The following is a 23,121-nucleotide window of genomic DNA, read 5'->3' on the forward strand; positions in this document are numbered from 1 at the left end:
GATGCTGCTGGTCCAGCCTCACAGATGCAGGAACTATCTAGACCAGTGGTTCTTAACCTTCCTGATGCCTCCTAATTCCTGCAAGCTCCCACTTCTTCTCACCTGAGGCCAAGCCCTATTGCTCCTTTAAGGAAGGCAAAATGTTACCTCCTCCAGGAAGCCTGCCCTGTCCCCACCAGTTCCTCATGTGGGGGTGACCCCCAACCATAAAATTATTTTTGTTGCTACTCCATAACTGTAATTTTGCTACTGTTATGAATCGTAATGTAAATATCTGATATGCACGATGTATTTTCATTGTTACAAAGGGGTCACAACCCACAGGTTGAGAAGCACTGGTCTAGGCCCACAGCTCTGGCTCTGGGTTTCTCTCTGGCGCCCCTCCACACACAACATGCAGCTCTTCTGGTCTTCAAAGGCTCTGGCAACCAAAGTCCCTGATCTGATACACAAAGCACAGGACAGAGCAGGATGGAGTCGGGAGGCCTGGGCCCATCCCCTGGTCTTGTCTGTCCCACTGCAGCCCATCCGGGTGGCCCTGGGCCTCAGAGGAACAGGATTTGGAAAACCCTAGAACGATAGACCAGTTCCCCTCAGTGCTGTGCTCTGGTCAGGCTTCCTGAGGGAAGGGGGTGACCTTCCAGCCCTGAATGTTCTCTGGCTTTAGAGAAGGATATGCCAGACCCCTGAGGAAACGTCAGGTCTTAGAGCCATAGGTCTGTAGCCCCAGTTGCACCCCTTCTGGCTGTGTGAGCCTGGGCAAGTTACTGAACCCCTCTGAGCCTCCACCTCCCTCTACAAAGTAGATTGTGATGTCTTCCCCTAAGGGTGATATGAGGACATAGTAGAATAGGGCACGAAAAATGCCAAGCTAGGCTGGCACATGTGGGCACTTAACCCTGCCTGGCCTCTAGCACTTCTCAGCTGCTTTTGGAGTCTTGCTTTGAGGAAGGTCTGCTGTGCCCCCCGCTGCCCAGGGGAGGCCTCCCATGCAGGCTTCTTAAAGACAGATAGAACAGTCGCTGAGTTGCTTGCTGAGATGGTTAGTTTTTATGAGGTATGCATTTCGCCTCAATTAATTATTAATAAAACAACAACAAAACACTTCTAAATCATTTGAACACTGTCTGGAATATTTGGCTGCCTTGAGTTGAAAACAAATCTTAATCTGGGGCAGCACCTGTAGCTCAGTGGGCAGGGTACTGGCCACATAAACCAAGGCTGGCGAGTTCAAACCTGGCCTGGGGTCAGCTAAACAACACTACAACTGCAACAAAAAAATAGCTGGGCGTTGTGGTGAGTGCCTATAGTCTCAGCTACTTGGGAGGCTGAGGCAAGAGAATCACTTAAGCCCTAGAGTTTGAGGTTGCTGTGACCTGTGATGCCATAGCACTCTACTGAGGGCGACATAGTGAGACTCTGTCTCAAAAAAAAAAAATCTTAATCTGAAGGCAGCAAACTATTCCTAGATTTTTAAATTATATGTTTCTATCCAAGTGATATTGAAATGGGAAAAAAACATAGGAACTGCCTTGACCTTAATGTCCAGCTCCAATCAGATGTCCAGACTAGAGCAGTGTTTTTAGGCAGTTGAATGTAAATGGCCTGAGGACATTGCCTCCTGCCCCCACAGCCCTCTGAGCCGCCTGGTCACCATATTCCATATCTCCTCTAATCCCTCTCAAGCAGGTGGAATTATCCCCATTTCATAGACAGGGAGACTGAGGTCAGGAGGATTAAAAAACCTGAAGGTTGGCCAGGTAATCCCAGCACTCTAGGAGGCCGAGGCAGGTGGATTGCCCTGAGCTCACAGGTTTGAGACCAGCCTAAGCTAGAGCAAGACCCCACCTCTAAAAGTAGCCTGGTATTGTGGCAGATGCCTATAGTCCCAGCTACTTAGGAGGCTGAGGCAAGGGAATTGCTTGAACCGAAGAGTTGGAGATTGCTGCAAGCTATGACACCACAGCACTCTACTGAGGTTGACAGTAGAGTGTTTGACTGTCTCAAAAAAAAAAGAAAATAAAAAACCTAAAGGTTGGCCTCTCCCTGGAGCCTGCCCTTCCCTCTGTTCAAGCCATGAGTGCCTACTACCCTCCTTGACCTGGAGCTGTCTATCCATCCTTCCAGCTGTCTGTCCACCTGTGCAGAGCTTGGCCCTGCAGCATCTGTGCGGCGTGAGCAGCAGATGAGAATATGCTCTAAAGTCCTTCGCAACGAGACCCAGGAACCTGCGGGCGAGCCCAGACCGTGAAGGTAGGAAGCTGGGAGTGGACGGCCGCCCCCAGGTCCCTGGCTGCTACAGGCATTCGTTTTTTCACCAGATACTGATGCCTGCTGGGGGAGTCAGCACCCTCCTGGCTGTACAGCTGTGGATACTGAAGAGAGGAGGCGAATTGTGGGAGCCAGAAGGGGTGATGAGGGCAGTGCGAGGCGCTGCTCTGAGCACCAGAGGATAAGGAACCGCCCTCTGCACTGTGTAACAGTCTGTGGGAGGAGTGACTGGCCAGACCGAGTACTGGCTGGCTCTACGAGGATATTTCATGCAGCATTGTGCTCTCAGTTACAGCCTGCAGCTCAGTGGGTTTTAGTATGTTCACACAGTCATGCAAGCCATCACCACAGTCAGTTCTAGAACATTTTTATCACCCCCAAAGTAGCCCTGCACCCTTTAGCTGTCCTACCCAGGCCCCTTACCCAGTCCTAAGCAACACTGTCTACTTCAGTCTCTAGATGCCCTAGTCTGGGCTTTCATATGAATAGAGTCACATAGTAGGTGGCCCTTGTGACCATTCCTTCCACTCAGCATAATGTTCTCAAGGTTCATCCCTGTTGTCTTGAGGCTTCATATATCCCATCACGTGGATCTGCCGCTTTTTGTTTGTCCAATCTGCTGATGGGCATTTGAGCTGTTTCCACCTTTTGGCTCTGACGCATAGCACTGCTGTGAGTGTTCCTGAGTTTCTTTTGAGATCAGACGAGCTCAGGCGTGTTCAGGGTGGGATGGCCGTAGACGTGTTCCTGAGCTTCCGTGTGGACATACCGCTTGAGCGTTTGTCGTGTGTGTGCTCCTGTGCCCTCAACCCCTTCTCCAAGGAAGGGAGGGGCTGTTATTCCCTGCATCGTAGGGGCACGGGCTTGGCTGACTCTCCCCCGACAGCAAGTATAAGACCATGAGAGGGTCCAGCCAGTGTTTTCGACCAGGAAACCCCACCATTACCTCCTGGCAGAGCTCAGCAAGTTTGAGACGATGAGGGGCATGGGGCAGCCTGGTCAGGAGAAGCAAGAGAGCAGGAAGAGATGGGAGAAGGCCTGGGAGCCCGGTCAGAAGTTTGGACTTTAAGAGAGAACAGGTGGTGTTAGGTAGGGCACAACATGATGTGACTTGTGCTTTTGGAAGCCGACCCCAGCTGCTGTGCAGAGAAGTCAATATTGGGGGAGTCCGACAGGTAGCAGGTAGAGAAACTAGGAGACTGGTATGGTCCTGAGGGGAGAGGGTGGTGGCGCTGGTAGAGGCAGGATAGACTCAGAATTAGGGCGGCTACTGCCCTGCCTGCTGCATGGCCCACTTTTTAGCCCCACACATACCCTTGGCTGAAAGGCACCCAGTTGAGCCTCCCCAGTCTGTGCACACCCAGGGTCAGGACCCACGTCAGGAGATGGGCATGGAGTCCCTGACCTTGTACAAGGGGAGGAAAAAAACTAAATCTCCCCTGAGAACCTTGGGACATGGGGGAGAGGAAATAGTTGCTGGTTCAACAAGAAAAGGCCATGGGGCAGAGCGAGTGATGAAGAAAATGAAACAGGCAGAGAGTGTTAATTCTGGTGGGCACAGAGGGGAACTGGGGGATGGCAGCACACACACAGAAGAGCCCCAGCTGGGGTAAATAGCCAGCTCCTCTTTGTGGGGTATTTGGCAAGATGCATTGAAATTTGGCATGTATTTACCCTTCAACCCAGCCACTCTGCTTCTAGAACTGGTGTGTTCTTTGGTATGTTCCACTCAACGAACACTTTGTAGTCATTGAAAGAATAGAGGAGGGCCATCCGGATGTGTTGACAGAGAAAGATGTCCACCCTGCAGATGAAAAGGTCTGAGTATGTGTAAAACTTTCAGGTGTCGTTTCTAGGTATGGAGAGATACCCCCAGAGGATGGGGGCACAGGCAGGCCATGCTCTCACTTCACTTTCTGCTTTATGAATCTCCAAGTCTTTTTTTTTTTCCGTCTACAAATGAACGTATGTCACTTTTATTGTTAGAATAACCTATTTTCCCACTGTGAAAAGAAAAATGTACCAGACAGATGGCAGTTTCACTTGTCTTTGAGAAGTGAACTGGGTGGCCCTGGGGACAGGCACAGCATGGTAGATTGAGTCTCTCTGAGGGTTGGGCTGGGCGGCCACTTCCTGCTGTTTGGCTCCGGGACCCCTCTGAGAACTACCCGCTCCCTGCACAGCTGGCCCTGGGAGCCACAGTAGGTACCTGCCCAGCGAAGCCATGGACACCTGGTCAGTGGCTTAGTGTACCAAGTTGTCCTGGAGCCTTCTCTTTGTCCTCCCCTAAGCTCTGCCCCAGGAACACAGGGAGGGTCCTTTGTCCAGAGGAAGCTGCCCCATGGCCCCTTGGCCCACCCTGACCAGGGACCAGGCAGCCAAGATCACCCCAGGGCCAAATCTTTCATCTTCATGTTCCTTTGATGGTTTGGTTCTCTTGGAGCAAAGAGACCAGAAATGGAAAGAGGTGGAGAGTTGAAAACTGCCCAGGCCCCTCCTGGTCCAGAATGCAAATGATGGTCAAAAATAGACCTAACAATATTCCACTCACGCCACGTTTGGTCTGGATCTGGTCCCCTGAGGTAGGTTTGAACCCACTTTGAGCAGGTTGGTTCTTGTTCTTGGCTGCCTGCCCTGGCGCCGGGGTCCCCACCTCCCAGGGTCCTGCCCGCTCCCCATGCCCTCAGCTCCTCTCCCTGTCTCCATCCAGTCCTGCTTTCTGCCTACCATGGCCTCTGCGGACAAGAATGGCGGGAGCCTCTCCTCCGTGTCCAGCAGCCGCCTGCAGAGCCGGAAGCCACCCAACCTATCCATTACCATCCCGCCACCTGAGAAAGAGACCCAGGCCCCTGGCGAGCAGGCCAGCATGCTGCCTGAGGTAAGGGGGTGCCCCACCACAGGTCACAGATGTACACACAGGACTCCTTTCAGACAGTTTTACTTCCCAGAGAGTCTCCTTCTGCCTGAGCCTCAGCTGTTGTGCAGCCCAGACTCAGGCCTCACCCTCTCCTTCTCGGGCCCAAAATACCATAGGGAGTAAGGCCCTGAATGTAGGGGTTCATCTCATGAGGGCCAAGGGGACATAGGAAGTGGTGACCCCGAGGAAGGTCTTGCTGGTGAACCTGGGCCCTGGCTGTTTCCATCACATCTCTCAGGCTCAACTCAGGTCTCCCTTCTTGAGGGGTGGGGCTATATGTGACGCAGGTGAATGGGGACAGTGTCTCTCCAACACTAGCAGCCCGCCTTTGCATGCCCCGTTCCTCTGGGAGCATGAAAATTCATCAACATTTCCAACAGTCTGTACTGTTGCCCCATAAAGAGCTCATTGAAAACAGGCTCCTGACAGTGTGGCCCTCCCACACAGCCTGGGCATAAAGGGGAGCGGTATTCGTGCCACCAGCTCACCCCCAGAGCTCTGCAGTGCACAGTGGCGGGCGGGACATCACATGCAGCTAGAGGCACTGGATGAGGAGCTGGGGAAATGTATGTTGGGCTTTGGCTGAAAACCATGGGAAAATGGTGATTCTTAAGTTCAGAATGAAAACATCTCAGGGCTATAAATCAGGGTTGAGGCTAGGCAGGGTGGCTCACACCTATAATCCCAGCACTCTGGGGGGCTGAAACAGGTGGATTGCTTGAGCTCAGGAGTTTGAGACCAGCCTAAGCAAGAGTCAAATCCTGTCCCTACTAAAAAAAAAGAGAAAAGAACCCAACTAGCCAGGCGCAATGGCGCACATCTGTAGTCCCAGCTACTTAGGAGGCTAAGGGAAGAGGATACTGAAGCCCAAGAGTTTGAGGTTGCTGTGAGCCATGATGTCATATCACTCTATCCAGGGCAACAGAGTGAGAATCTATCTCAAAATAAATAAATAAATAAACAGATGAGGGGTCGAGGTTTGTCCTCAGGGTTTTCACATTGGGAAGCTAAAGAAGAGCCAGCCCGGGTCCCGGGCTCAACACGGCACAAGGTGTTCTCCCTCCTGCTCCCCGCAGAGGCCCAAGAACCCAGCCTACTTGAAGAGTATCAGCCTCCAGGAGCCACGGACACGATGGCAGGAGAGCAGCTCTGAGAAGCACCCTGGCTTCCGCCGCCAGGCCTCCCTATCCCAGAGCATCCGCAAGTGAGTGCCCTGCCCCGCCTGGCCACCCCCAGTAGTCTGCAGGTTCTTGGTGCCTGGACGTTCGCTAGGCCTGGTCCTTACGTCTCCTCTTTGGGAGGAGTAGTCATTAATGGGAGGAGTGCCAGTCATTAATGAGCTGCAATGCCCTGCAGATCTCCATATCTATCATGGCCTAGATGGGGAAACTGAGGCTTTGCAGGAAATCACCATGTGGAGGCTGAGAGGGATCAAAGACCTGGACGTGGACCACTGCCCTGCAGGGGGGCCCAGGAACCCTCCCAATCCAGTGTCTTCTCACTCTGATCCCACCCATGTAGTTATTGACCCCAACCAGGAGGCTGGAGGACAGCCTGATCTGCTCCCCGCCCCCCACCATACGGTCACCCCTCACGCTTCCTCCACTGCACAAAGTGCCCACTGCCCTGTGCCCACTGCCCCTGTCTCCCCCCATTCCCCACAGGGGCACAGCCCAGTGGTTCGGGGTCAGTGACGACTGGGAGGGGAAGCGGCAGCACTGGCAGCGCCGCAGCCTGCACCACTGCAGTGTGCGCTACGGCCGCCTGAAGGCCTCCTGCCAGAGGGACCTGGAGCTGCTCAGCCAGGAGGTGCCTTCCTTCCAGGGCACTGAGTCCCCCAAACCCTGCAAGATGCCCAAGGTGGGCTCCATGGGTGGAGGAGGGGCAGGGGCGGCTTCCCCCAGGGGCCTGATCAGTTCCACTCACCACCTCCCCACTTTCCAGATTGTGGACCCTCTGGCTCGGGGCCGGGCGTTCCGCCACCCTGACGAGGTGGACCGGCCCCACCCCCCGCACCCGCCGCTGACCCCGGGGGTCCTGTCCCTCACCTCCTTCACAAGCGTCCGCTCTGGCTACTCCCACCTGCCACGTCGCAAGAGGATGTCTGTGGCCCACATGAGCTTTCAAGCTGCTGCTGCCCTCCTCAAAGTGAGGGTCCCTTCTTCAGACTGCCTCCACCCCTCCACTGCCCTCCCTCCCACTCCTCATAACATCCCCCAAAGCTTACCCTACAGTTTGCCTTCGGTGCCAAGGACAGTGGGTTTGCTAGGACCTTGGGGCAGAGAGAGGGGTCCTGAAGCCCAGCAGCCAGACCTGCATCCTTCCAGCCCCAGTTCCCTCCTTAGCACACCCCACTGCCTGCCTTGTTTTGGAAGCTGGTTTCTGCACTGACTCCTGAGCTGGGGAAGCAGAGAGTGAGGCATGCACTCGTCATCCCCGTCCATGTTTACTGAGCCCCTGTTAGGTGCTGGGCATGGGGGTGCAGAGCTAGAGTCACTGCCCTGGCCGAGCTCCCAGCCCAGGGTGAGGGGTGGGTGTCACCATTCAGGATAGTCAGTTCAAAAGAGGGACTGGTGTCAGGGAAGCCACTGAACTCAGCCACTGAGCCCAGAAAAATAAGGCAACATTCAGCAGGGCAGGAAGCAAGGGAGCAGCATCCTCAGTAGAGAGAATGGCCTGTGCAGAGGCCTGGAGGTAGGAGGAAGTGAGGTACTTTGAGGGAGCACCAGGAGCTTTGATGTGGTTTTAGTGAGGGGTGGTTATGGAGGAGGGGTAGGAGGTGGGATCAGAAAGGGGCCAAGAAGTAGGACTGGGGGGATGTGGCCCAAGCCTCAGGAGTAAGAGTATAAGATACATAGAATGTGGATTTCTTGCGGGTTGGGGGGACAGGTGCCCAAGCCAGAGGGCAGGAAGTCTCCAGGGAGGAGATAACTCCAAGCCAGGGTGAGGGTGGCATGCTCGGGGTCAAAAGAAGCAGGTGTCCCGTTCCCCACCCTTGTACTCTCAGGAGCTCCTTTTGTCCCCAAAGCCCTGTCCCCAAGTGGATGAGGGTGCCCAGCGGCTGGGCCCTGGTGCTGATGCCTGTGTCTCTGCCTGGTGCACAGGGACGCTCAGTGCTGGATGTCACTGGACAGCGGTGCCGGGTGATCAAACGCAGCTTTGCCTACCCCAGCTTCCTGGAGGAGGATGCAGTCGATGGGGCAGACACATTTGACTCCTCGTTTTTTAGTAAGGCAAGCATGGGGAGTGAGCCCTCAGGGACAGCAGTGGCGGGGGGGTGGCCAGGTAGCTGGGAGAAGTGACCTTGGTCTTGATTGTGCTCTGCCAAGAGCCCCATTGGTGGGGGGAGCTGTAGCCCTGTGTAAAGCTACTAGGCCCTGATATTTCTGTCAGGCAGAATGAGGTCCTGGGATAGGGTACAGCGTATCAACTGGGAAAGTCACCATCGGAACTGACGGGCATGTAGCTGCCTCCTCCATCCTGAAGAGCCTTTCTGTCCAGCCTTGTCTTGCTCCTGGACTAAGGTTGGAGTCAGTATTTGAGACAGTGATTCCTTATACTGTCTTCCTGTATTCCCACCCCAGGAAGAAATGAGCTCCATGCCTGATGACGTATTTGAGTCTCCTCCACTCTCTGCCAGCTACTTCCGAGGGATCCCTCGCTCAGCCTCTCCCATCTCCCCTGACGGGGTGCAAGTCCCCCTGTGAGTACTGGGGCAGAGCTGAGTAGGTGTGGGGTGTCCTGGGGGTGTCCCCACATCCTACCCTGGCTCCAACTCCCTCTGAGTCCCTGGCTGAGAGCCACCCACCATCCCCACCAGGAAGGATTATGGCCGAGCCCCAGTGCCCACGACTAGGCGCGGCAAGCGCATTGCCTCTAAGGTGAAGCACTTTGCTTTTGACCGCAAGAAGCGGCACTACGGCCTGGGCGTAGTGGGCAACTGGCTAAACCGCAGCTACCGCCGCAGCATCAGCAGCACGGTGCAGCACCAGCTGGAGAGCTTCGACAGCCACCGGTGAGGCCCCCCGGGCACCCCACAATCAGCCAGCAAGCATTTCATGAGCATCTCCTGTGGAGTGCATCTCAGAAGTGTAGTGACAAGCTTGAAGGTGCACTCTGACTTTGGGGAGCATGCATGGGACCCAGTAAGAGCCCTTGGGTGCGTGCTGACTCTCTTCCACCACCACCCCCCTACCCCCCACTGAATGGGCCTACATCCTGAACCCACTCCCAGATGGCATCCAGTCAACAAACATTCATTGAACACCCCCATACCCAGGCCCTGCAGTGGATCCCCAGGAAGATGGAGCAGGGAGGGCAGGATAGGTCAGAGAGAAGTTAGGGCTGGGGGTTCAGGGGAAGGCCATGCACAGAAACCTTGGGAAGCCAGACAATTGGGAGGGGCAACTCTTGCAGAGTATAGGATTGGCAGTGGCCCAATGTGTGTAGCAGGTGTCCTGGAGGAGGATAAGAGTCAGGATGAACAGCTGGTGGGGAGGGTCAGGATGATGGTGCAGTCAGAATGAGGAGCTTGTCATGTGTAAAGGTCCTGGGGCTGCAGAAAGTATGAACTATTCCAGGAATTGCAAAGAGGCTGGAGAATGGGCAGGCATAGCAAGGCTTTGCATCCTGAGGGAGGGGACAGATTTGGGAACTTATCCTAAGGGCTGTAGAAAGCTACCAAAAGATTTCAAGCCAGAACAGAGACACTTGGATGGGCATCTTAGAAATTGTTCTCATGCAGGATGGGTTAGAGGGAAATAGAAATAAAGAACAAGGGGCCAGGGCAGCGCCTGTGGCTCAAAAGGGTATGGCACCAGCCCCTTATGTCGGAGGTGGTGGGTTCAAACCCAGCCCCAGCCAAAAAAAAAAAAAGGGAGCCAGGTGAGCCTGATGCGACAGGGCCAGGTGTGGCAGGACTGAGGGTCGTGATATGAGTTGAGTGTGGCTGACCGACACCTCTGTCCCAGGCCCTACTTCACCTACTGGCTGACTTTCGTCCATATCATCATCACACTACTGGTGATTTGCACCTATGGCATTGCCCCCGTGGGCTTTGCCCAGCATGTCACCACCCAGCTGGTAAGTAGGCCAGCACCCTGGGTGTTCCAGCCTCCTCCAGGAGTCTTCAGCATTGTGGGCACTGGATCCCTCCCACTGCAACAATCTGGCCCAAGTGGGAGGGTGCTTGGGTCTCACTGTAGCTGGGCCCCTTCCTGGGGGTTCCACACAGGGGACAGCCATCACATCCCTCACCCCCAGACGCCATGCCCAGGGACCCCACTGCTCTGATGCCCTCCCTTGCACTGCTTCCATGACAGGTGCTGAGGAACAAAGGCGTATATGAGAGCGTGAAGTACATCCAGCAGGAGAACTTCTGGATCGGCCCCAGCTCGGTAAGGGCCAGGGCTGGGGGACATCTGAGCCAGGAACCCTGTGCCCTGCCACCCCAGCTGGGCAGGTGGGCTGCTTGCCTACCTGGTAGCCCCCTCAGCAGAGCAGAGATAGAGTGCCAGGCCCCTCCCAGGTCTGGGGCCAAGCTCACTCTCCTCCCTGCCTTGCCCGGCCCCAGATTGACCTGATCCACCTGGGAGCCAAGTTCTCACCCTGCATCCGGAAGGACCAGCAGATTGAGCAGCTGGTGCTGCGGGAGCAAGACTTGGAAAAGGACTCAGGCTGCTGTGTCCAGAACGACTACTCGGGCTGCATCCAGACCCAGCGGCAGGACTGCTCGGTGGGGACAGCCTCCAGCCCCTTCCAGTCTTGTTCCTGGCCCAGGGGAGGGGACTATCCAGGGCAGTGGCCACAGTACACCTCCCTACCCCATCTGCATTGAGCCCCTACTCCCCACTATGCAGAATGGCGGCTGACCACCTCTGGTCTGGAGAAGTGAAAACTGATTTCAGGATTATCAGATGGGTTGGGGGTCCGGAGATGGGCCTAAGATCTGAGGCAATGGGAAAAGCCCCATCTCAGAGGGACTCCTGCCCGCTCTAATAGGAATGACCATGCCCCATGTGACTAGCTCTCCTCCAACCTCCAGGAGACTTTGGCCACTTTTGTTAAGTGGCAGGATGATACCGGGCCCCCCATGGACAAGTCCGATCTGGGCCAGAAGCGCACATCGGGGGCCGTGTGCCACCAGGACCCCAGGTACAGCCTGGAGCTGCCCCTGGGTTTCAGGGTGTCCCACAGCCAGGCTACCTAAGCCACAGCCTAATCTGACCTCGGCCTCCAGGACCTGTGAGGAGCCAGCCTCCAGTGGTGCACACATCTGGCCGGATGACATCACCAAGTGGCCGGTGATTGCATGCCCCCTGGCAGAGAATGGTCTGGGAAGGTCAGGGACCCGGGCCACCTCCCACACGGACCCTCCCCCGACGGTGCCCCTCCTTGCAGATCTGCACGGAGCAGGCCAGAAGCAACCACACGGGCTTCTTGCACATGGACTGCAAGATCAAGGGCCGCCCCTGCTGCATCGGGACCAAGGGCAGGTGAGCCAGCCTGGGCACCTGCGGGCCCCTGCCCCCACACCCCGCCTCAGCAGATGCCCTCTGATAACTATCCAGAGCTGAGGTCTTTGCAGAAGAGCACCCCCTTCCTGCCAGCAATGCCTGTTGTGGCCAGGGTCTCTGGGTGAGGTGGAAGGGGTTCCTCAGGGCCCTGACCCCCACCCCCGGCCTCACCATCCCCTAGCTGTGAGATCACTACCCGGGAATACTGTGAGTTCATGCACGGCTATTTTCATGAGGAAGCAACACTCTGCTCCCAGGTGAGGCCTGGTGGGCACTTTGGGTGGGAAAGGGGGCTTTGGGCCCAAGCAGAAGAAGCTGAGCATGGCAGTCCACTGGGGTGGGGGTTCACACATTCCCTCCCACATTGGGGCTCCCAGCTCAGATTCCCTGGGCACTGCCTGTCATGTGTCCCCCACCTCCACCCCAGGTGCACTGCTTGGACGAAGTGTGTGGGCTGCTGCCCTTCCTCAATCCTGAGGTCCCAGACCAGTTCTACAGACTTTGGCTATCTCTGTTCCTACATGCTGGGTAAGAGGATTCCTGCTGCCCCTCACCCCAGTCCCCTGTGACAGCCACCCACCTGGACCCTCCAGAGGAAGGGCCCCTGGGCCAGGGCCTCCAGCCAGGCCCCACTGCTCCTGAAGTGTTCAGCAGGTGGCTGCAGGAAGGCCAACTCCTGGTGTGTCCCTTGCCCCCAGAGTGGTGCACTGCTTTGTGTCTGTGGTCTTTCAAATGACTATCCTGCGTGACCTGGAGAAGCTGGCTGGCTGGCACCGTATCTCCATCATCTTTATCCTCAGTGGTATCACCGGCAACCTTGCCAGTGCCATCTTCCTCCCATACCGGGCAGAGGTAGGGACTCAAGGATGAAGTGGGCAGGATGGGATGGGACCCTTCCTGGCCTGAAACCTTGTGTATGGGGTCAGCCAGCCCTCTGGCTCCTGCCCTACCCAGTTGGGTCTGCCGGAGAGACACAGGGCCCCTCCTGTACCAGGTTAACAGCAGGTGGTCAGCTAAGCTGGATTTATTGGCCAATCCCTTAATCCTGGAGATAGGGAATAGTGACACTATTGAGTCACCAAAGGTCCCTGACCCCTCCATACCCAGGGTCACTTCCAGACACATGGACCTTCCCAGATCACTGTTTTCTCTGCCTTATCTCTTCATAACTCTGCCCCCCTTCCAGTGGCTGGAAATGGCCCATGTGCAGCCCTTCTTGACCTGTGGAAGTGGCAGTCCCTTGATTCAACCTGACTCTTTGTCAGCTTGTTCAGTGTCCCACTGAACTGTGTACTGCAAGGCAGGCGTGGTCTGGATGCTTATTACATTGAACCCACACCAGCATTTGCTAGAAGGATGGGCACAGTTGGCACTCTGAGTTTGCTGAGCTTTGGTCCAGCAGTTCCAGCTGACCCCTGACCCCTCAGCTTCAGGGCCCCCACCCCAACCAGGAGAGCTCATAGATGGGTGACCTGGGCCCAGCTCCCCTGCCGGATACCCAGAGGTGCCTTGTTCCCCTCCTGCCCCAGGTGGGCCCAGCCGGCTCGCAATTTGGCCTCCTCGCCTGCCTCTTCGTGGAGCTCTTCCAGAGCTGGCAGCTGCTGGAGCGGCCCTGGAAAGCCTTCTTCAACCTTTCGGCCATCGTGCTCTTCCTGTTCATCTGCGGCCTCCTGCCCTGGATCGACAACATCGCCCATATCTTTGGCTTCCTCAGTGGGCTGCTGCTGGCCTTCGCCTTCCTGCCCTACATCACCTTTGGTACCAGTGACAAGTACCGCAAGCGAGTCCTCATCCTGGTGTCTCTGCTGGCCTTTGCTGGCCTCTTCGCCTCCCTGGTGCTCTGGCTCTACATCTACCCGATTAACTGGCCCTGGGTCGAGTTCCTCACCTGCTTCCCCTTCACCAGCCGCTTCTGTGAGAAGTATGAGCTGGACCAGGTGCTGCACTGACCACTGACTAGAGCCAAGCCCACTGCCTCCCCAAGAGCACTGACAACATGGGGTCTGTGCCTGCAATGGATGCCTGCCTGCAGAGCACCCCACCCCACACACCAGAGGACTATAGGTGGGTGCCCAGGCTCTGGGCCCAGGTGTCCCCTCTGCTAGGCAAGGTTGACTCCATGTGAGATGAAGATCAAGGCGGGTTCCTTGGCCCAAGCTTGAAGACACCCAGAGCACCTGCTTCTCTGAGCCTCGTTCTAAGACCTGACTTCCTCCCCATTCTCCTACTGGGCTCGCGTCCTAGGGGCAGGTTTCTTTTCTTCCAGGGGTCCTCACTGCGGCCCCTGCTGGTGCCTTACTATTACTGGAGTGTGCCCTGCCAGGAGCAAAGCTGCTCATCAGCTGTGCCCAGGGCTGGATGCCCACCGCGACCCCTTCCTTTTTCTCTTTGTCCCTCTGCCCTGGGAGGCCACCCATAGGACCTCCAGATCATCTGTGGGAGAGGCTTTGGCCACAGTCTGGGGGCAGAGAACACATAAGGAGGCATAGCTAGATGGATGCCAAAGAGCCTTTGCTTATTTTTCGCAACCAGAGGCTGTCGCCCCCAGCCTGCCCCCAGCACTCCCTTCGGCACCAGCGCTCTGCCTCACAGGCTGGCTTTGGTGAGGGCCTCCTCTGACTCACTCTGCGCAGTGGGGTGGGGCTGAGCCACCTTGAGGACTTGTGCCCCAAGGTGCTCAAGGCTCAGTCAGGCCCATTTTTTTACCAGTCTATATTATGGTCCTAATTTTTAAAAAGTAATGCTAACTTTGTATGGATGGCGTCTCAGGCATATTAAATGATATTCTTTATGGAAGTATTGTCTTAACTGGAGACCTCAGGTAGAATGAAGCTAGAAGGTGAGGAGTCACCCATGGGATGCTCAAAGGCAGTAGTTTGGGAACAGTGGAAAACTCGTGGGGCTTCTGAGGGATTTTAGTTGGGGACAGAAACCAGCTTGGAGTCATGGAGAAGACCTTAAGGGGTCCCCATTCTCACCTTGGCTCTCAGGCAGGAAAGAGACTGACTGGGCCCTGGCAGAGACAGTGCCGGGGAGCAGGCTCGGCACCTGTCCATCACGCTGGCCAGAGCCAAGTCCTCCCCGCTCCTGAGCCTCACTCACAACCCTCCACAGCACAGTAGGGAGCAACCAGGGAGGCAGCAGGTTTACCCACTTTATTGCTGTGGGCAGAGGAGCCAGTGTGGGGCAGTAGGAGGAAAGGGTGGGCCTGGGGACATAGGTGAGTCACTACAGATATCCAGAGATGGGCAAGACCGTGGCCCCTGCCCTTACTTCCCTGGCCTGAGGCTGCCACCATGTTTAGGTCTGCCTCTCCCCTGTCCTGCTCCCTGCTGTCCCCCAATCAGGGTCCTCAGTCTCCTGTGTGCGTGCAACCTTGCCTCTGAGCTTCCTGCATACTTGCCTGGTGAGGAAATGATGCAGGGACCCAAGCAGGCCTCCCGGTGTCCTGCGTACCAGCCCAGCTGGGTCTCGGTCACAGAACTTGGAATACAGGAGTAGAGGCCTCGCAAGGACAGACAGGACACACTGCTTCTCTCTGAGTTGCTGGGGCTGGGCTTTATTTATCCCTCCCCTGCCCGCTCACCCATGGCCAGTCTCCCTCATGCTCAGCCATGCCAGCGTGGGCCCAGGGTAGGGCTGTTGCCCGCATTTCCCAAGGCCAGGTGGGCCGCCTGGCTCAGCAACCACTGTTCCTGCGCAGGAAGGCCTGGCCCCGCAGGGAGCACTGGAGCTCCGTGAAAGTGAGGGGGCCCACAGTGACAGCACATGGACCCACAGCATGGAAGCCAAGCTTCTCATAAAAGGGCACCAGTGCATCCTCGCACATGAGTGCAGCCCGGCGCACGGCCAGCTGGCTGCCCAGGTGGTGCAGGTAGCGCCACAGCAGCACAGAGCCCCTACCCTGCTGCCGGAAGGTGCGGTGCACAGCCAGCACATGCAGGTGGGCTGTGCAGCCCCCGGGCCTGTGCAGTGTCAGCGACTCCTGGGGACAAGAGTCCAGGTCACCTCTACTGACATGTGCTCCCCCAAACCACCTGTCCCAGGTTAACAGCAGGTATCTATCCCCTGAGCACCTCCAGTCAGGGCCTTCTTCTTACCCAAGGAGGGCCCAAATTGGGAGCTATACCCCCAGCCCTGTGGAGAAAACTTCCTGAAGATATGGGAGGGGTGGGCATCTTGCCCTGGCAGGGGACCTGTGGCCTGGACTCTCCTGTCTGGTTTGGAGGAAGAAATCACCCCTGCCCCTACTCCCTTCCCCACTGTCTAGCTGACCCCTCTCTTCAGAACCTTCCTAGAGCTGGGTGCCACAGCCACACCCATCCTCACCTGAGTGAGTCTCTCCTTGTCCCAAAGTGAACCAATGATGAAGGCCACAAGCCGGCCCTCCTCAAACCAGCCCAGGGACAGCTCTGGACACAGGGTCAGAAAGTGCCGGATCTCATCCAGGTACAGGGGGCAGAGGCCCGAGACAGAGATGAAGGCTGAGGGGAAGGCACATGGGAGAGGGGTGACTCTGGTCCCTGCACCTGAGTGTCCACTTAGCTGTCCCCCCATCCCCGCCCCTTGAACACACACACACATTCTGGGACCCACCCTCAAGGACAGGCAGTCTCCTCCCCCACAGGGTAGCTGGACCGGGGTAGAGCATTCTCTGGCTCCTGTGCAAGCTGCTCACCTTCGCGCTCGATCTCAAACACACTGACGGCATCCTCTGGGGTGAGGCAGCGGAACTCACTGGCGGGGAGCGTGTGGCGCCTCTGGCAGCTTGGTGACTCTGGGATCCCAGCTGGCAGATGCAAGGCCTCGGGTTTCAGAGGGTGGATGCTCTGGGTGGACATCCTGGCCGCTGGGGTGACCTGACTGCAGGAGTGAAGAGGAGGCACCTGCTGGGGAGAAGCGAGGGGCGGAGTGTGGTCCTCTTCTCCCTGGAGGCCACCCAGGTCCTGCGTCTGCCTCCTACAGCAGGAACCAGGGTGGGGCCAGCCCCTAAAGCGATAAGCACATTCCCCAAGTGCTGGGGACTGCGAATGGTGGCCTCTCTCCTCATTTTTCCTTTGAAGCTGGAAAGATGCATAGAGCAGCCCTGAAAATCTCCAGACTGTCCGCACTGTCTTGGGTGCAGCTGAGCCCAGAGACAGTGGGGTCTTGGGCAGGGCACCCCAACACTGCTGCCCACAGAAGAAGGAGAAGGAGGATACAAGCCTCCATGGACCACTTCTAAAGCAATTGTGCAGTGGGCAGGCCCCTGGGCCCCCCACTGCCATCCCATGTGGTTCATTTTATCTGCTCAGTGGGAGACTTCATGTCCTTTGGGTGTAAGATAGTATAGCTGGGAGCTTTTTAGGAACCTTCAACCCTCAATCCTGCAAAAAAGCTCCTTAACCAAAGTGGGCCCTTAGGGAACCTCCACACTTACCTAGATGCCCTCAGACTGCCCCCCCCCCGCCCAGGATTCAGCAGGGAGGAGGAAGTTAGAGGGAGTCAGGGGCTACAGCAGGTTGGGTGGGGGGAGAAGGAGCAGACACAAATGGTGCACAAGACACCCCTCGCCCTGTGGGCACGGCTCATCAGACGTGTCCCTGTGGGCACCCTTGTCTCTCTTCATGACACCCCACAGATTTACAGTTCTCAGAGGAGACCACCCCTCCTTCCATCTCCACAGATGCCCCACGGTTTCCACATTTCTCCCCATGTCTAGAGCTCCAAGCAGAGTAGCTCCTATCCCTGCAGGCTGAGAGCCAGAGGCAGGGATCTCACTTACCTTTCCTCCACAGAACCAGCCACCCTGGGGGTCCGTCTGCAGGCACAGGGACCAGAAAAATCCAGGGTTCCCAGCTGTGAAGCTGCTGTAGCAGGTGTTACCCGGGCAGCATGTGATATTTTTCTCAGAGATTTCTAATCCCCCACCACCCCGCCTCCCGCTTCACACCAGGCAGGATGATGCCAGTTTCCTGCCCTGTCCCTGCCCTGCTCAGGGCAAACGTCAGTGCTGGTGCACTGGATGCAGAGGGGATTACCAGCGGCTGACTGAGGCCCCAGGGCATGATGAAGAGAGCAAAGGGCTAAGCCTCGGGACTCCGGCTCTAATCCCTGCTCTGTCACCGACTGGCTGATCACCAGCAATTCCCCCTCTGTGCCTCGGAGGCTTGGGCAGGGTTGGCCCTTCTGAGGCTCCTTCCTGTCCTGGCAGCTTGTGAGAGGGACCACTTACAGTGCTTGCCACATGCTGAACCCTGGGTAGGTGTCTCTTTGATCCACACAACCACCATGCCAGCTGAGTGTTAACGCCATGCTATAGAGAAAGCAACTGAGGCTCAGACAGTTTAAATAACCTGCTCACAGCCACCCAGCAGGTGCATGAGGTGGGAGAGGCAAACCCAAGCTGGCCTCCTATCACACACTGTCTCTGTGTTGGTTGAGGGGCCCGTTCATGCCCTCTAATATTTTCAGACAGTGTCCTCAAGTCAAGGTCTACAACATCGAAAGGCATCAGCCTTGGGAAGAAATGTCCAAATCTGGCCCCAGGCCATGCAGCTGGAGCCCAGATCCTAGTGGTCTGCAGAGGTGTGGGGTGTGGCAGCAACACTCAGACGTCGCTGTATAGACAGTGGCAAGCCGTTGATCATTGGATAATACTCTTTGTCCCACCCTCCTTGTCAATGACCTTCTCCATTGTGGATATAATCAAATTGTGGTTCCCCCAAATGCCCCTCTTCCAGGGAAAATACCCCAGTTCAGAGGTGGGAGCCAAAACTCATCATCCTCTCTCTGCAGCTCATCCATCTACTGCAGAAACCAAGCTGAACAAGCAGAAGGTCCTTAGAGACACATGCCTCCTCCCTTCCTGTCCCCACAGCCTGACATCACCTTGAGGTACTTAATGCAGCCACCACCCAGGAAGACTTCGGCAGTGCCCAGAGTCTGGATGTAACCTCACCCTGGGATGCCAATCTGTATTTTGCATACCCAGATTAACGATGAAAGAGCAGAAGTGTTCCCAGAAGCATTTTTCATAATGTTCCCAAACTGGAAACAACTCGAATGACCATCAGCTGTAGGAAGGATTATGGTCTAGACACAAAGTGGAAAATCATACAGCAATGATAACAAACCAACCAGTGGTGCCTGTGGCTCATTCGGGAAGGCGCCAGCCCCACATACCAGGGGTGGCGAGGTCAAGCCCAGCCCCAGCCAAACCACAACGTTGTGGCAGGCACCTGTAGTCCCAGCTACTTGGGAGGCTGAGGCAAGAGAATTGCCTAAGCCCAGAAGTTGGAAGTTGCTGTGAGCTGTGATGCCATAGCACTCTACGGAGAGTGATAAAGTGAGACTCTGTCTCTACCAAAAAAAAAAAAAAGAGAGAGAGAGAACAAACTAACCCCAGTGACACGGGGCATCAGGGATGACTCACCAGCACAATGCTGGAGGAAATAAGCCCAAAATGAGAGTGGTACTGGGGGGGTCCATGGATTGGATTCTGACCTACGTGTTAGTATCAAGATAGTGGCTCCCGGGGTTTTTGGGGTGCTGGTGATGTAACATTCACTTCTCAAACTGAATGCTTACTTTGAGAAGGTAGAGGGAATTCTCTAAGCTGCCAATTCGTGCACTTTTCTGTATATATGTTCAAGTTTACCTAAATATTTAGGAGATTGCTCTACCCAACATCTCAATCACAAGCTCACTGACTGCCATTGACCTTGGCTGCCCCAGGGCCCTGTCAGCACCTGGTGCCAGCTTTCTCTCTGGATCCAGGTCTCCCCTCTCCAGACTGCCCTGGCTCCCCTCCCCTCCATCTCACTCCCAGTCCTGAGCCTCTCAGCTCTTGCCAGCACCTGCCTGTCCCTCCACTGCACACCTCCCTGCCCTGCCAGTGCCTGCACCTCACACAGCAAGGGCTCCCAAGGTCCCCAGGGCTCCTCTGCCCACCATCACACTCACTCTTTCCCCTGTCTGTGAGGTCCCCTTCTCCCGTGGCCCTTCTCTATTGTCTGAGGCCCACCACAACCCAGGGCCTCACCTCACCAGGGAGGGGCTCTACTGTCTGAGGCACCACAACCCCATGCTGCCTCACCGGTCCAGGCAGCTTCTCATCCTCACTGGCCTGCCCCAGGCAGCTTCGCATTCTTCCCCTTCAGGGGACAGACCTCTTGGGACTGATCAGAAGTCCTCCTCAGGCTTGGCCATTGGGCCTGGTGGGGGGAACATGTCCAGGATCTCAGCTGGGCTTCCCCACCTTCAACTTCCAGTGCCCCCCAAAAGACCACCTCTGTTCCCCCACAGACTCTGTGGCTTCACTGCAGCCACTGAAGGTCAATCACAATCCCTTGGAGCTGTATAAGACAGGTAGGACCTTCATTGACCTAGCCATGTCTCTGTTCTTTCTGAAAACACCTCTAGACACGTGGACCCTCAGAAAACAAGATGAAGCAGTATATTAAACTTGCTTAAGCTGGGGGTTCAACCCCCTACAGGGGACGGGAGGGGAGGAGGATGCTAGGAACTTTTTTTTTTTTTTGGAGACAGAGTCTCACTTAGTCACCCTCGGTAGAGTGCTGTGGCATAATAGCTCACAGCAACCTCAAACTCTTGGACTCAAGCAATCCTTTTGCTTCAGTCTCCCAAGTAGCTAGAACTACAGACTCCTGATACAAAGCTCAGCTATTTTTAGAGATGGTGTCTCACTCTTGCTCAGGCTCATCTTGAATTTGTGAGCTCAAGCAATTCACCTGCCTCGGCCTCCCAGAGTGCTAGGATTACAGGCATGAGCCACTGTGCCGGGCCTATGCTGTGAACTTTTCCCTGGTCAACACACCACCGACCAGGAAAGTGAGAGGGGTAGGGGGCCTAAAGGGTGATGAGTACAAAGATAGGGGCACTCCCTAAAGTGAAATTAAAAGAAACATCCAAAATTTCAACATGTATTCATTTCTAGTCCAGCCGTGTTGAGATGATCCTGAGGTATTTCAGAACGCCCAGCCTCCTCCCCGTTCTGGGGTGTCCTCCCCTCAGGGGGCTATAATCAAATCCATGTGACCAACAGAGTAGACTCAGGAAATGTACTTTGTGAGTAGGGTTGCCATTTAGCAAATAAAAGTACAGGACTCCCAGTGACATTTGATTTCAAAAAATGAACTGTTTTTTTATTTTTTTTATTTATTTTTTTATTTTTTGAGACAGAGCCTCAAGCTGTCCCCCTGGGTAGAGTGCCGTGGCATTACAGCTCACAGCAACCTCCAACTCCTGGGCTCAAGCGAGTCTCCTGCCTCCGCCTCCCAAGTAGCTGGGACCACAGGCGCCCGCCACAACGCCCGGCTATTTTTTGGTTGCAGCCGTCATTGTTGTTTGGCAGGTCCGGGCTGGGGATTCGAACCCGCCACCTTAGGTGTACATGGCTGGCGCCTTAGCCGGTTGAGCTACAGGCGCCGAGCCTGAACTGTTTTTTTAAGTAGAAGTATATTCCTGCACTATTTGGAGCACACTTAGACTGAAGAATTATCCAAAAGTTGAATTTTACCAGGCGTCCTGTATTTGTGAGGTCTGAGAAAGGGCGTGATCAGTGCAGCTTGGGGAAATGGCAGTGAGGAAGCCACATCATGGTTCAGGAGAGAGGCAGGGGTGCTGGGCCATGGGCAGGGCTGAGCCCTGTGGCCTCCAAGCCCTACAATGTACATGGTGCCACATGTTATCATGGTTACCATTACTATGGCCTGTCCAGGTCTCTCTGCTTCAAACCAGAGGCACTCATTCCTGACTGCACATTGGAATCACCTGGGAGTTTCTAAAAATTCCAACACCTGAGTCATCCCCAGAGATTCTGATTTTAAAGTTCTGGGGTAGCATCTCACGGCGGTTGCAAGATCTCCAGGTGATAAGCAGCTTAGCCAGTGCTGAGAACCACTGCTCCAAGTTCACATTCTCCAAGAGCCTTTTGGCCATGAATTTGCATCCTGTTTGTCTTCCCAGTGGAAACAGTGCCATGGCCAACACACGGGGCCAGCCCATGTGTGCACACAGCTTTTTCACCCAGGCAACTTTCTTCCGGTAGAGTTTTCAGCAGAGCCTTGCTGTGTGAGATAGACCAAGAGCAGCAAAAGTGAGGGTACACCACAGAACCCAGCCATGACCAAGGTGGGGGACAATGTGGGCCCCAAGAGGGACCCCTGGAAAGAAAGGAAATTCCACAGATGAGTCTTAAAGCACCCTGCAGTCCCCTTGGGATACCATCCATTGCCAGCAGTGGCGTTTGTCTCCTGCACCTGCTCCACCTGGCTGTAGCTGTTTAGAGGAGCAACTTAAGGCCCCGCCCAGACTCAGAGTGGGGGAGAAGAACGCCATCCTTGGTCTGGAGTCCTGATATGCAGGTAGCCGCTGAGATCTTTGTTCTCCATGCCTTACCCCCTTGCCCGCCTTCACACTGAGGTCGGCAGGCTTTCCTCTCACCTGCCCTAAACAGCTCCTACCAGAGTGGTCAATGGGCCAATCTGACGGGCCCACTCAGTTCTCATCACTTCAACACCTCCAGTTAGAAGCACCCCAGGGGTGCATATGATGAACCCTCCAACTGGACCACCCTTGAGAGTGACAGAGGAAGCTGCTATAAGGACACAGGGTGCTGCAGGGAATGGTATTGTCCCCTGTGGGCACCTGGGGTACAGGGCTCTGGAAACTGCTGGCCACACCTCGCTTTCTCTTTTTTTTTTTTTGGAGACAGAGTCTCACTTAGTCACCCTCGGTAGAGTGCTGTGGCATAATAGCTCACAGCAACCTCAAACTCTTGGACTCAAGCAATCCTTTTGCTTCAGTCTCCCAAGTAGCTAGAACTACAGACTCCTGATACAAAGCTCAGCTATTTTTAGAGATGGTGTCTCACTCTTGCTCAGGCTCATCTTGAATTTGTGAGCTCAAGCAATTCACCTGCCTCGGCCTCCCAGAGTGCTAGGATTACAGGCATGAGCCACTGTGCCGGGCCTATGCTGTGAACTTTTCCCTGGTCAACACACCACCGACCAGGAAAGTGAGAGGGGTAGGGGGCCTAAAGGGTGATGAGTACAAAGATAGGGGCACTCCCTAAAGTGAAATTAAAAGAAACATCCAAAATTTCAACATGTATTCATTTCTAGTCCAGCCGTGTTGAGATGATCCTGAGGTATTTCAGAACGCCCAGCCTCCTCCCCGTTCTGGGGTGTCCTCCCCTCAGGGGGCTATAATCAAATCCATGTGACCAACAGAGTAGACTCAGGAAATGTACTTTGTGAGTAGGGTTGCCATTTAGCAAATAAAAGTACAGGACTCCCAGTGACATTTGATTTCAAAAAATGAACTGTTTTTTTATTTTTTTTATTTATTTTTTTATTTTTTGAGACAGAGCCTCAAGCTGTCCCCCTGGGTAGAGTGCCGTGGCATTACAGCTCA

General features: G+C 55.3%; 2 protein-coding genes across 2 annotated transcripts; one reads left to right on the plus strand and one right to left on the minus strand.

Annotated features, from left to right (window-relative positions):
* The first annotated feature begins 4,665 nt into the window (after nucleotides 1–4,665).
* RHBDF2 (rhomboid 5 homolog 2) lies at nucleotides 4,666–14,468 on the plus strand. Its single transcript, XM_003786100.3, has 17 exons — nucleotides 4,666–5,149; nucleotides 6,265–6,392; nucleotides 6,853–7,048; nucleotides 7,133–7,336; nucleotides 8,293–8,421; nucleotides 8,773–8,891; nucleotides 9,009–9,203; nucleotides 10,159–10,270; nucleotides 10,510–10,584; nucleotides 10,761–10,922; nucleotides 11,232–11,341; nucleotides 11,427–11,490; nucleotides 11,588–11,682; nucleotides 11,885–11,960; nucleotides 12,131–12,231; nucleotides 12,402–12,555; nucleotides 13,233–14,468. The coding sequence occupies exons 1-17, from the start codon at nucleotides 4,949–4,951 to the stop codon at nucleotides 13,650–13,652; spliced, it is 2,541 nt and encodes an 846-aa protein (XP_003786148.2). The 5' UTR covers nucleotides 4,666–4,948; the 3' UTR covers nucleotides 13,653–14,468.
* An 895-nt stretch (nucleotides 14,469–15,363) lies between these two features.
* On the minus strand, nucleotides 15,364–16,550 carry AANAT (aralkylamine N-acetyltransferase). Its single transcript, XM_003786101.1, has 3 exons — nucleotides 16,382–16,550; nucleotides 16,033–16,187; nucleotides 15,364–15,688 (listed from the first exon to the last, which is right to left on the minus strand). Exons 1-3 carry the CDS (start codon nucleotides 16,542–16,544, stop codon nucleotides 15,383–15,385), a joined length of 624 nt encoding a protein of 207 aa, XP_003786149.1. The 5' UTR covers nucleotides 16,545–16,550; the 3' UTR covers nucleotides 15,364–15,382.
* Nucleotides 16,551–23,121: the final 6,571 nt, after the last annotated feature.

Source organism: Otolemur garnettii, unplaced genomic scaffold (assembly GCF_000181295.1).
Source record: "Otolemur garnettii isolate 467f Iridium unplaced genomic scaffold, OtoGar3 scaffold00018, whole genome shotgun sequence".
Classification (NCBI taxonomy): domain Eukaryota; kingdom Metazoa; phylum Chordata; class Mammalia; order Primates; family Galagidae; genus Otolemur; species Otolemur garnettii.